Consider the following 13,477-nt stretch of genomic DNA (forward strand, 5'->3'; position numbering starts at 1 on the left):
TCTTGGGAAGGCGGTGGTTTTCCATCCTAGAAATATGCCCTGCCCAGCGCAGCTGCGTCTTCAACAGCAGTGCCTCAATGCTGGTAACCTCCGCCCGCTTGAGGACTTCAGTGTTGGTCACAAAGTCACTCCAGTGGATGTTGAGGATGGTGCGAAGGCAGCGCTGATGAAAGCGCTCAAGGAGTCGCAGGTGATGACGGTATAAAACCCACGATTCGGAGCCGTAGATGAGGGTTGTCATCACAACCGCTTTGTAAACATTGATCTTTGTGCCTTTTTTCAGATGCTTGTTGCTCCACACTCTTTTGTGCAGTCGGCCAGATGCACGGTTTGCCTTTGCCAGCCTGTTGTCAATCTCCTTGTCGATCTTGGCATCTGAGGAGATGATGCACCCCAGGTAGCTGAACTGCTGGACTGTCTTCAGAACTGATTCACCCACAGTGATGCAGGGGGGGGTGATAATCTTCCTGGGGTGCAGGCTGGTGGAGAACTTCTGTCTTCTTCAGACTAACTTCTAGGCCGAATAGCTTGGCAGCCTCTGCAAAGCAGGACGTCATATGCTGCAGAGCTGATACCGAGTGGGAGACGAGTGCAGCATCATCAGCAAACAGTAGCTCTCGGATGAGTTTTTCCATTGTCTTGGAGTGTGCCTTTAGTCGCCTCAGGTTGAACAGGCTGCCATCGGTGCGATAGCGGATGTATACACCATCGTCATCATCTAGATCTACTGCGGCTCTTTGAAGCATCATGCTAAAGAAGATCATAAAGAGAGTTGGCGCGAGAACGCAGCCTTGCTTTACACCTGTGCCTATTGGGAAGGGCTCTGAGAGGTCGTTGCAGTGTCTGACTTGGCCTCGCTGGTCTTCGTGTAGCTGGATGATCATGCTGAGGAACCTTGGGGGACATCCTAAACGTTCCAAGATTTGCCACAGGCCTTTCCTGCTAACGGTATCGAAAGCTTTGGTAAGGTCGACAAAAGTCACATACAGAGCCTTGTTCTGTTCCCTGCTAGGGATAGGCCCTTAGGGCCCTGTAAATAGCCAATCCATGTACATAGTTAAGGACCAATCAGAAGGGGGCAAAAATTGTATAAAGGAGCGGGAAGTTTGAATAGAGCTCAGTCTGTGTGTGTGTTCCTGAAGTAAAGCTTGCTGAAATCACTCTCCGACTCTGGTCTCTTACTGCGCCGACCCCAGTACTTTACACTGGCGACGAGGATGGGATGCCAGTAAGAACCAGCAACAGAACCAGGAACACGGAAAGGTGGCTAAATCCAAGCCATCTGGGTCCGCACCTCTGCTCTGCGCACACCCCATCTCGCAAGCCGCCCAGACACGCTGCCAAGAATGGAGGCTCCAGCCAACCTCCTGCAGCCCTTTAGCATCCATCGCCCCGAGCTGTGGGACTCGTGGGTCGAAGGCTTCCAGTCATACCTGACCTTCCGGAAGATTACAGAGACTACCATGCAGAGAGCTCTGCTTATCAGTACGTGTGGCACGGAGACCGTGGACTTAGCCAGGGCTCTTCTCCAACCCAGGAAGCTCTCAGAGATGCCGGTGGACGACATCATCAGCGCTCTGGAGAAGTATTTCCAGCCCCAGCCAACCAAGCTCACCCGGCACTGGGACTTCCGACAAGGGACACAGAAGGCAGGCGAAACCACCATGGCGTTCTTGACAAGCCTGTGCCGGGTGGCAAGCCGATGCAGTTTCACAGACCTCAACGAAGCCCTGCTCGACCAGTTTGTATGGGGCTTGAGGGATGAAAAACTAGTACAGAAACTCCTGTCCCTCTCCGAGTGCGACCTAACAAAGGCAATCGACGTGGCCACCAGCTGGGAGAAGGGCAGATCAGCAGAGCCGCGGCTGACAAGACAGGCTGCGACACACCAGATCAACCCTGAACCATCTATGGAGGACTCAGACGAGGACAGAGCTCTACAAACCGGCTATCGTTCAGCAGGAAGGAAGACCACCCATGCCCCACAGGGCATGAGACACAAGACACCACCTGCATGTGCAAGCTGCGGGGGCCAGCACGAGCGAAAGACCTGCCGATTCCGGAATGCCACCTGTCGACTCTGCAACAAGGAAGGCCACATCGCCTGTGCCTGCAGATCCACATCCCGAGCATGCGTCCCGCAAAGATCTGTGCACTCTGAAGGCCAGCCAGACTTTGAGACCGATGCTCTCCACACCCACCCATACCCGGTACAGTACCTACCCTCGCCAGTCAGGCCCTCCAAAATCCGGGTCAAAGTAGGGATCGGGGGGGGGGGGTGCCCTGCCTAGTGGAGGTGGACTCTGGGTCAGCATCATCTATTATAGCGGCAGAGACATTTTTTAAAATCCCCACCAGGCTGAGGCCTCGTCTCAGGGACCCGGGGTTTACCTTAGTGGACTTCCAGAAGAATAAGGTGCCTATCTTGGGAGTGGGCCCGGTCCCAGTCCAATACAAGGGGTTCAAGGGCCAGCTACAAGTGCTAGTGGTCAAGAACCACCTTACAAACCTTTTGGGTCTCGACTGGTTCAAGCCCCTGGGAATAGAGATCAGGGGGGTCAATAAGACTGTCAGAGTGGACTTTAACAAGGTATGCGAAGAGTTCCCGGCCGTTTTCAATGGCACCTTGGGCTGCTACACGGGTCCCTCGGTTACACTACACCTCGACCCCACAGTGCGGCCTATTAGGCTTAAAGCGCGGCGAGTTCCATTCGCGCTCAAGCCTAAAATTGAGAAGGAACTGGATAAACTGATTGCACAGGGAATACTAGAGCCTGTCACCCACACAACCTGGGAAACTCCCATCGTGACTCCAGTCAAGCCCAGTGGGGAAGTGCGGATTTGTGCAGACTATAAGTGCACCCTCAACAAGGCTCTTCAGGCCCACGCATACCCTGTGCCCATCGTCAGCCACGTTTTAGCCACCCTAGCCGGCGCAAAAATTTTTGGCAAGTTGGACTTGGCCCAAGCTTACCAACAGCTGCCGGTGGATGAGGCCACGGCCAACGCCCAAACAATTGTGACCCACTGGGGGGTCTTTAGAGTAAAGCGGTTGCAATTTGGCGTGAGTGTGGCTCCGGGGTCGTTCCAGGAACTCATGGACTCTCTTTTAAAAGGACTTCCCGGAGTCACTCCATTCTTCGATGATGTGCTGATCGCGGCAGACTCGCCTGAAGAATTCGCTGCCTGCCTTAGAGGAGTCCTACAACGTTTTGAAACAGCCGGCCTCAAGGTCAAACGGGAGAAGTGCCTCCTGGGCGTGGATCGGGTGGAATTCCTGGGGTTCTCCATTGATGCCCAGGGGGTCCACCCCTCTGACGCCAAGCTGCGTGCCATCAGAGATGCTCCAGCGCCCACCAACAAGCAAGAACTCCAGGCCTTCCTCGGCCTCCTAAACTTTTATCATGCTTTTCTCCCCCACAAGGCAGCGGTGGCCGAACCCCTGCACCGGCTTCTAGACAAGAACTGACCCTGGGCGTGGGGCCACCAGCACGCTAAAGCCTTCCAGGATATCAAGGGCCTCCTGATGTCCAACTCCGTCCTTGCCCATTTCGACGAGACCCTGCCCTTGGTCCTTGCATGCGATGCATCCCCTTATGGCGTGGGGGCAGTTCTGGGCCACCAACTCCCTGATGGGACCGAAGTCCCTATCACGTACTACTCGCAGACCCTCTCGTCGGCGGAGCGGAACTACGCCCAAATCGACAAAGAAGGGTTGGCAGTCGTGGCCGGCGTCAAAAAATTTCATGATTACATCTACGGCCGGCCCTTTACCCTCTATACGGACCACAAACCCCTCTTGGGCCTCTTTGCATCGGACCGGCAGACCCCTCAGGTGTTGTCCCCATGGGTCCTCCATTGGTCCATTTTTCTAGCCGGCTACACCTACACCCTAGTGCATCGCCCGGGCAAAGCAATGGGCCATGCTGACGCCCTGAGCCGCTTGCCCTTGCCTGACGTGGATCCCGATCCAGCCCCGGCTCATCAGATCCTACTGATGAACATGCTTCCGGACAGGCCATTGCTCGCCCACGACGTTGCTGCCCGCTCCGCTCGTGATCCAGTCCTCTCCCGTGTCTTGGACTGGGTGGGGAGGGGGTGGCCCAAGGGCTCGACTGGGCCGGAATTTACTCCGTTTGCAGCCCGGAAAGACGAACTATCCACCCACAAAGGCTGCCTACTATGGGGCAACAGAGTCGTCATCCCCAAACCCTTGCAAGACCAAGTGCTGAGAGCCCTGCACGAGGCACACCCGGGCATAGTCCGCATGAAGGCTCTCGCACGGAGCTATGTCTGGTGGCCCGGCCTCGATGCAGAAATTGAGGCTTGGGTTAAAAGGTGCCCGACATGCCAGGTGTCAAGGCCTGACCCCCCACGTGGCCCAGCGCAATCATGGGAATCCACCAAAACCCCCTGGTCAAGACTGCATATGGACTTTGCTGGCCCCTTCCATGGGCGGACTCTACTCATACTAGTGGATTCATACTCCAAGTGGTTGGAGGTGGTCCAGGTGCCCTCGCCATCGTCGCAGGCGACCATCACAGTTTTGAGGGCCATCTTTGCAACCCACGGGTTGCCGGAGACCATCATCACCGACAACGGCACAGCATTCACGTCCGCAGTGTTCCAGGACTTCTTGGCCAGGAACCTCATCAGGCACATTCGCTCTGCCCCGTTTCATCCAGCCACCAACGGCCAGGCAGAGCGGATGGTGCGCACGGCAAAGGAGGCCTTGAACCGTCTGGGCCCCTCAGACTGGCCAAAAGACATGGCGTGTTTCCTAATGGCCTACCGGACCACACCCACCGCCTCCACAGGTCGCAGTCCAGCCGAACTCCTCATGGGCCGCCGCATCACCACCCTGCTGGACAAGCTGCACCCTGACCGAGCCCCAGACAGGCGACCGGCGCCGGAACACCTTAAAGCCCCCAGAGGGTTCTACCCAGGTGAGACAGTATGGGCACGGAACTATGCCACCACTGGCCCCGCCTGGCTCCCTGGAAAGGTGGACCACGTCACCGGACCGGTCTCCTATGCAGTGGCCTTGGAGGGTGGACATCTCCTGAGGCGACACATCGACCAACTCTGAGGTCGCCTGCCTGCCGGGGAGCCAAGGTCAGAGGCTCCAGATCCGGACAACGTAAGTCCCCGAGAGCCTGACACAGAACAGGGTTCCGTGGAGCCCGCTTCGGCCAAGCAGGAGGAGACCCCCGACCGCGCAGCTGAACCCAGGTCTCCCGAGGCCGCCATCCCAGATGTCTCCAGCTCTGCAGCCGCGGAACCACCAACCGAGTCGGAACGCCCAGTCCCCTCGGAGCTCCGACGCTCGACACGAGACCACCGCCCTCCGGCATATCTCCAGGACTATGTCACCTGATAGCTGGAACTATGGGGGGGAGGGGTGTTGTGTCCTAGGCTCAAATAGGAGAACTGTTACTTTTGGAGGGAACTGTTACTTTTGGAGGGAAGCTGAACAAGCCCAAGCTTGTACTCCACACCAGGGTTCCAGAGAAGGCCTAAGCGTGCCCATGTTAGGGAAACTGCTCTCAAAATGAGATTGGGGAATTAGATCGAGAGACAGCTGGCCCTAAAAAGGAATCTTTTATTATCTGTGTATACGAGGCTCAACCGTTCAGATGGTCAATGCTCAATAAAGGACTCTAATTTAATAAAACCAATTGTAATTTATTTGATATAATAGTTCTTTCACACAAGGTAAAATACAAAACATTCACACATTCATACAGGTCTAGGAAAAATAGATAGATTGATAGAGACACATATCAGGGTAGACATACAGGGCGATATTTACCATCGTAGTTCTTCCAGGAAGGTTCCAATGGCGACATGAGAGGACAGGGGAAATGGACCCAAAACTGTGGCCAGAATTGGGGATGGATCTAGACAGCGGAAGGTGGGTTGCTGAATAGAAGCACACATGAGTGGAGTTGGGTCAGAGGTTAAATAGACTCTCTTAGACCCCTTAGGTGCTGGGAGGAGCAGGGGGAGGCTCTATGATGACCAAGGAGGCTGGACATCCCTTGCTGACACCTAATTGGATGCCAGTTTTGACCAATGAACTTCACCTTAGTCTGGTGAAGCTGGAAATTTCCAAGCTGCAATGCTGCCTGGGGCGGCTCCAAGGTATTAGACTAGGGTGAGAATGGAAATGGCTGGATACTTAAGATTAAATGGGATTAGCTGGGAAGGTGACAATAGGGAAAAATGCTGGCCTAGGTACCACCCGGGTTAGACAAAAGACTTGATGAAGACAGGAGATGTCCTTCCTCTTTCTCATCTTCTGCTGGGCAAGATTTATTGTTCTGGTATTGCTGAGCACTTAGGATCAACAGTTGAGCTATTAATCCATTCATAAAACAGATGGGTTGCTTGCAGGCTCAGGGTGTGTACGTGTGACTTTCCCACTAAGAAGGAATGAGTCTAGCAGGGTATGCTTGGATCAGGAAAGCAAGATGGATTCTGCTGTTGTTAGCTTTAGGTCCATGGAGCCAGGCTGGAAACATGGTGGCCTGGCTTCTTCCACTGCAGTGGCCAAGACTGGGCACACAAGGAGCAGCTGGAGCATGTCTGTAGTTCTGGCTACCACTCTTCAGAGATGTAGAATGCAAAGCTGCCATATAAGCCTTAGAAACGGCAAGCAAAGTCCACTTCTCAGAGCAGATGCGTGAGAGTCAAATCTCCAGGCACCCTGGCAACCATGCTGGTGATCATGATGTTCACATGTATGAAAAGTAGGGGGCTTTTCCTCACACCCAATCAGGGGAAGGATTGAAACATAAGTAGCCAATCAACATCTAGGCTCATACTGTACCCTGATAGGCCCTTAGGGCCCTGTAAATAGCCAATCCATGTACATAGTTAAGGACCAATCAGAAGGGGGCAAGAATTGTATAAAGGAGCGGGAAGTTTGAATAGAGCTCAGTCTGTGTGTGTGTTCCTGAAGTAAAGCTTGCTGAAATCACTCTCCGACTCTGGTCTCTTACTGCGCCGACCCCAGTACTTTACATACTCCCACAGGGTTTTTTCCCCCTTTTGAGAGAACAGAGCCGCTATAAAAGTAATGGCACAGTAACATGCAGTCCAGGAAAAAGAAAGAGAGGAAATTTCCTGGTTCTCCAGGTTGCTTAATGTTGGCAGGTCAAACCAACTGCATGAAAGGGCTAAGAAAGTAGTTCAGTTCTATGGAGGCACCTGCAGCAGATGTCAGGAACTTTCCACATCCCATCTATCAGAAGTCTTGAGTGCTGAGTGCTTCTGTTTGATCTATCACAGGATAGGAGATGTTACCTCAGATAGACAAAGTAAGTGAGATTTTCTGTCTGCTCAGGAAACTGTATGTTCCTTCTGCTTAATACATGGACAATAATGTTACCTCAGGAGATGTTACCTCAGATAGACAAAGTAAGTGAGGTTTTCTGTCTGCTCAGGAAACTGTATGTTCCTTCTGCTTAATACATGGACAATAATTTTCTACAACATTGCTCCCATGAGGACCTGGTTTATTACATTGCTGAGATGGCTAACTCCATGAATGATGAAGGTGGAAATGGGGAAGGAGAAGCAGAAGACAAGCTGAGAATGGCAAGGTTGGTAAATTCATGGTTATAGAAATATTTGGATTTTTTTTAAAAAATGACAGTGCCAGATTCTTTCAGTTATTTGCTTCTATGCGTTAGGGCTTTAATCAGCTTTGTTAGTCAAAATCTTAGGTCACAGCTGAGCTCTAATTAGCTGACCAATTAGTTACATGAAACAAGAACTTGTGGCTTAGATGAGAATGCACATTTGCAAGGACTTAAAGTTGGCACATCCAATTAGTTTAACATAGTCCAGATGAGTATCATGATGTCGATGTATTTCTTTACTTCTCACATTTTTATTCCAACCTTCCTCCACTGAGCTTAGGACAGTACACAGAGTTCCCTTTCCTCCTGACCCTCACCACAACTTTGTAAAGGCTGAGTAGTGAGTACTCAAAGTTACCCAGTGATCTTCCTGACTGGGGGAGAGGAAAATTGAAATGGAGCTTTGTTGGCCCAGTTCCAAATCAGAGCTCTACCTACCACACCATAACAGCACTTAAATAATCTGCATCAGTTATACATTTGCTTTTTCCCCATGGTTTCTCAAGCCACCTCTCATCCAGTTTGAGAAAGCAAGGGGAAATGACAAAGGAACAACAGAAGGACAAAAATTAAAAAAAAATGTCATGAGGACACTCAGACAAAAAAAAATGTTACACCATGCCACACAAACAAAGGGAATACCTCCATGTGATAAGACCTGACAGGTCTGCTGAAGCCCATCAGGATCAATGAGCCTTAAAGCACTTACCTACCTGATTATGTTCCACTTGATAGCCTGATATTTACTTAATCTTTCCTGGGAAGTATTCTATCCATCACAGGATGAATCTCTTATAAAGTATGTAATAAAGTGTAATAAAGAACAGGACAGAGGGCACTGAAATACAAATTAGCTCATTGTCAAGTCAAGTCAAGTTTAATTTAATACGGTCAGAGACCCATCCAAAAAGAAAGAAAATAGGTAACAAGTGGCATTAAAAAAACCCCCCAAATCAAGGAATACAATTGAACTTGGGCACAATACAAAATATTATACATAAAAAATTCAGTTTCCATTTCTAGTTATAAAACATAAATTAAAATAATTCATATTCATTTAAATGTTTTTATCCATTAGTTGTTTACGAAGTCTTATGGCTTGTACAGCAAACATTGCAGCCTTCAGAGTAGTTTCCTGGTTCCTATCCGCTAAAATCTTATCTAGATAAAAGCTAAAATCTCTCCCTGGGAATAAGAGCAATATAAATCAAACAAATGCTTTGGTAAAGTTTACATTCAAAGAGAATGTGCTCTCTCATCTCTATCCTCCCATCTCCACAGATACATAACCTTTCCTCATAGGGGCGCCTTTTGTATTTACCTTCTGTGACCGCTGAAGGGAGCATATTTGCTCTCATGAGTGTGAAGGCTCTTCTATAATCAGGTTTATCTAAATTCTGCAAGTATGGCATCAGAACTATTTGATTCAGGTTTCCTGTGCCTGAAGGATAACATTTAATCTGGGACAAATTGTGTTGTCTTTCGGTATCTAGAATTCTTTGTTTAAGGAAGGGTTTAACTGCACTACCTTCCAACCGCATCATAAACTGTTTAGAGCAGGGTTTCCCAAACTTTTCTTTCCCGTGGCCCAGTTATTTTTACACTTCTCCTTCATGGCCCACTAAAATTTGGGGATGGAGCCAGGAGATTTTGGGGGTGGAGCTGGGAGACAGGAATTATGTCATTTCCTGTGGTGTCAAGGACCAAGTGATGTCACTTCCGGGCAAAACTCCACCTTTTCCTGTGATGTCACTTCCAGGGCACTCCCCCAAACCTGCCTCTTCATTGGAAGTAAATTCATTTTCAGAAAAATCTCTCTAAAACTCATGCTGAGCCAAAATGGGGGTGGAAAGTGGGCAGTCCTGTTTTCACCCCCACACCTGCATGCACCTATCTGTTTATGTATTCTTCTCTAGCTTGCAAGCACTCCTAATGCCAATGTTCAATTGCCTGCACCACCTACACATCCCTTCCTCAACAGCACTGGCCAGTGTATGAAGTTGGGAGTGCTGTTGCCATTGCCATCAGGAATGTCAGCGCTGTGTACCACCCACACTGGGCCCTGGCAGTCACTCTACCTCAAAATAGGCTGACACATTTAGTAGGCCCTTCCTTCAGCTGCTACTACTGGAATCCTGCCCCAAGCTACAACCAAGCTTGCTTAGTTTCAAGAAAATCTTTCGACATCTATTTTTCATACTTTTCTTTGGTTGAAACATGGGGAAATTGCTGTGAAAGGTAGCAGAGAATTGTATTGCATTACTTGAATTAATTTCAAGTTATATGAAGTTCATACAAGCTTTTCTGCAGTTATCCTAAAAGAATATTTATGAGGGGCTTGCAGCTTTTTACTGGCGGTGTTTCCCATGCCTTTAAAAGCAACCTGTTGTGCAGATACTTAGCCAGTGAACTACTTTCATCCTTTTTAATATCTACAGGAGGAGTTTAATTTTGGTGTCAGACAGCTGTTAAAAGCAGGACCAGTAAAATGGTGCCAAGTTCATAGTACCATCTCTTCCAGTGCTGTTGAAATATACCACAGTAATCTCCAATAATCTCTTTCTGCCCCACACCTCTTACTCTCACTCACTCACACAGAAATCTCATAGAAGGCCACCTGGCTACAACTGGGGGTGCCAACTTTTCATTGGCAGAGGTCCTATGTCTGCAACAACAGTATGATGAACAGGAAAGTTTCAGCCAGTAAAAATGGATGGAAAGAAAGAAAGAGAAAGGGAAAGAATGAAATGGAAGGAAAGGAAAAGAAAAGAAAGACATGGAAAGAAAGAACATAAACATAAGAGGAGCCATGTTGGATCAGGCCAGTGGACTATCCAGTCCAAAATTCCCTCATACAGTGCCCCCAAAGCACCGGAATATCCACCAGTGGGGCCAGGGCACTGGAAGCCCTCCCACTGTTGCTTCCCGCCTCCCAGCACTAAGAATACAGACAGAGCATCACTTGCAGGGAAAGAAAGAAGGGGGGGGCAAAGGGGGAAAAAAGCCTTCCTCACCATCAGATGACCCCAGCCAGCAAAAATTCTGCCCAGGGGTTGTTTGGTAAAAAAAAAAATAGCTACTGGAATGCCCACTCCCTGCCCCTCCCGGCTGAAAAACACACACACACCCCCTTCATTGCCACCCAGGCCTCCTGGGGAAATCTCCCCAAAAGAACATACTGCAAGGCACATGAAAGTTCATACCTTGAAGAATACTTCATGGATATAAAGTACCATTGGATGCTAGCTTTTCTCTCAAACACTGGGAGTGGGGGAGAAGGAAGGAGAGGCAGCCCAGCTCCTCTCTGCACAACACAGCTAGCTTTGCTGGGGGCAGGGCTAGCTTTGGCTTCTCTTGTGACCCAGTAGTGAGGCTTCCATGGCCCAGTACTGGGTCACGACCCTGAAAATGGGAAACACTGGTTTAGAGAACCCATAATAAGTTAATTTAAGCTCGATTTCTCTAACCCAATAAGGTGTCAAGGAGTCTTTCATTATCAGGCTCGTTAGCCCAGTAGGGTTAGTCATTAGTTTGTACCAATATAGAAAGACAGCAATCCATAAACGGGCCTGTAAGGGGACCATGCCAGTTTCCACTCGTATGAAAGCATTTGAAGCACTGGGTGGGGATTGAAGAACATGCCTTAGAAAATTAGATTGAACTCTAATGCTTGCCAGTGTGTCTTATGTGGGGATATGCTCAAAGGGGCTCCATATAGCAGCTGGGCAAGAGATTTGGTCTTAAAGAACTTAACTGCCGCAGCTACATTCCATCCCCCTGAGCTCCAGAAAAATCTCTCCGTTGCCCCAGTACTTCTAGTTGCATTCATTATGACATGATCTACATGCGCCTTTCTGGAACCAGAGGACTGAAAAACTACTCCCAAATATTTGAAACAGCGAACTTGTTCAACTTCTACTGAGTTGATTCGCCAATGATATGTTCTGGGTTTGTTAACAAAGACTAAAACTTCGACTTCTGGTAATTGATTTTAATATAATTGGAATGGCAGTACTGAGCTAAGATTTTCATAGCTTGTTTAAGACCGACAGGGGCCCTAGAAATCAGCACCACATCATCAGCATATAAGGGAAGGGGAATATGTTTCTTGGCAATTTTAGGAGTGTGCACCTCTGGACAGTTTAGATGATACCCCAGATTGTTAATAAACAGGTTAAACAGGGGGAAGTGGCCAAAATATAGCCTTGTTTGACTCCCTTTTCTACATTTATGGCTTCTATAAGATGACCTTGGGGATCTGTTCTCACTCTGATCTTAGTGTTCCTGTAAAAGGTTTTTATTAGGGCCAATAATCTCCCGTTCACCTCCATATCCTTCAACTTTCCCCATAAAAGATCCCGATGTACGAGGTTGAAGGCAGATTTAAAATCTATGAAGGCTGCATATAAGGCTGCATATAAACGCGTTGTCAATATTACAACACTTCAAATAAAACGAACGTACAGTGGTGATATTTCTTGAGATCTATGTAGGAGAAGATATCCAGATATAATAATACAAAAAAGATGAGTTCTCTTAAAACATTGTATAACATGGATAGCCACTTTCTTCAGTATTTTGAGAGAAATATTTAAGAGAATATGGGTAGGACTCATGGCATTATGAACAAAATTTTGCCCTGTCCAGTTAAGGCAACTTTTTTTTAAATTTGGAACTGTTTTTTTTAGCATGTCTGATAATTTCTGAAGTGTTTTGCTTGCAACTGCCAGTCAATAGCATGAGGTCATGTCTGTTAAACAAACACTGACTGAAAACTTAGCCTGGATTCTGGATCCTAATCTACAGCATGGTGATTATTTCTTTTTGTCACTATTTCAACAGTACATTAAACACTGTTATGAGGGCTTTATTTGGCATAACAGCATGTATAGAGTAGAGCTGACAAATCAAATAGGCCAGATGAGAGCTCTGAGACCAGGTTCAGCCAACATTAAGTATTTTTGAATCCCATTTATGTCAGTAGGAGAGTGAATCACATGAGAATCAGTGGGAATTGAAAGTGTCTAACTGTGTTTTGGCCACACCCATGATCATCAAAGCCCATGTGACTGATGGCTAGTGAAAGCTGGCAATCCTATGTACACTTACTTAGGAGCAAGCTCCACTGAAAACAGTGAGACTTACAGCACAGCATTTGAGCCCAAGTGTTCATGACCTGCCTTGGAAAAAAATACAATTCATTGAGGCACCCTCCCTGAGCCTGCTTGAAGGAAGGGCGGGATATAAATAGAATGAAATAAATAAAAACTTCATCTACTGTTGCAAAAGTCCAAGTTTTGCCATTTTATACAAGACTGATTTTCCCTCATGTTCGCATTCTTAGCATGCTTCAATAAAGCGTCAGAACAACAGAATCTCCTATAGGATTTTTTAAAAATAGTAATAATACAATTATAAAAATAGCATTTGAGCATTGACCAAGATTCAACATGATATCAAGGCATGTAAAAACAAACAAGCAAATTAAAAACACCCGTGTGAGGTTTCATATGAGTGTAATTGGTGTGAATCCTAAGCTTTGCTTCCATTGATCACTTCTTTGTCCATTAAAGAGGCAGTCCTTCACTTTACAGCCGTTCCCTCTGACATTAGATGCTTTCTAGCTAATTGAAAGATGTTTTATACCCAGCCATTGGGTTCTTTCCCTGCCTGTTTTACCTCAGTTTCTATTGGCCCATGCGGGGATCCTTCCCTCTGGGCTTCCTATCCTCTGGCTCTTTCTGGCCCTTTCCAGTGAGAGACTCATCTGAGATGAGGACAGAGCTGAGAAACTCCAGCTTCCCCCCCCCCCCCCCCAATTTACCAGCAAG

At 48.1% G+C, this 13,477-nt stretch overlaps 1 protein-coding gene across 1 annotated transcript; it reads left to right on the plus strand.

Annotated features, from left to right (window-relative positions):
• Window positions 1-4,033: 4,033 nt before the first annotated feature.
• On the plus strand, window positions 4,034-4,879 carry LOC132586959 (uncharacterized protein K02A2.6-like; the record flags this gene model as incomplete). The annotated part of the gene is made up of 2 exons (XM_060259126.1): window positions 4,034-4,088; window positions 4,164-4,879. Coding segments are annotated over 2 exons (771 nt in total), but the record flags the coding sequence as incomplete, so codon positions are not given.
• Window positions 4,880-13,477: the final 8,598 nt, after the last annotated feature.

The sequence above is a fragment of the Heteronotia binoei genome, chromosome 1, assembly GCF_032191835.1.
Source record: "Heteronotia binoei isolate CCM8104 ecotype False Entrance Well chromosome 1, APGP_CSIRO_Hbin_v1, whole genome shotgun sequence".
NCBI lineage: Eukaryota > Metazoa > Chordata > Lepidosauria > Squamata > Gekkonidae > Heteronotia > Heteronotia binoei.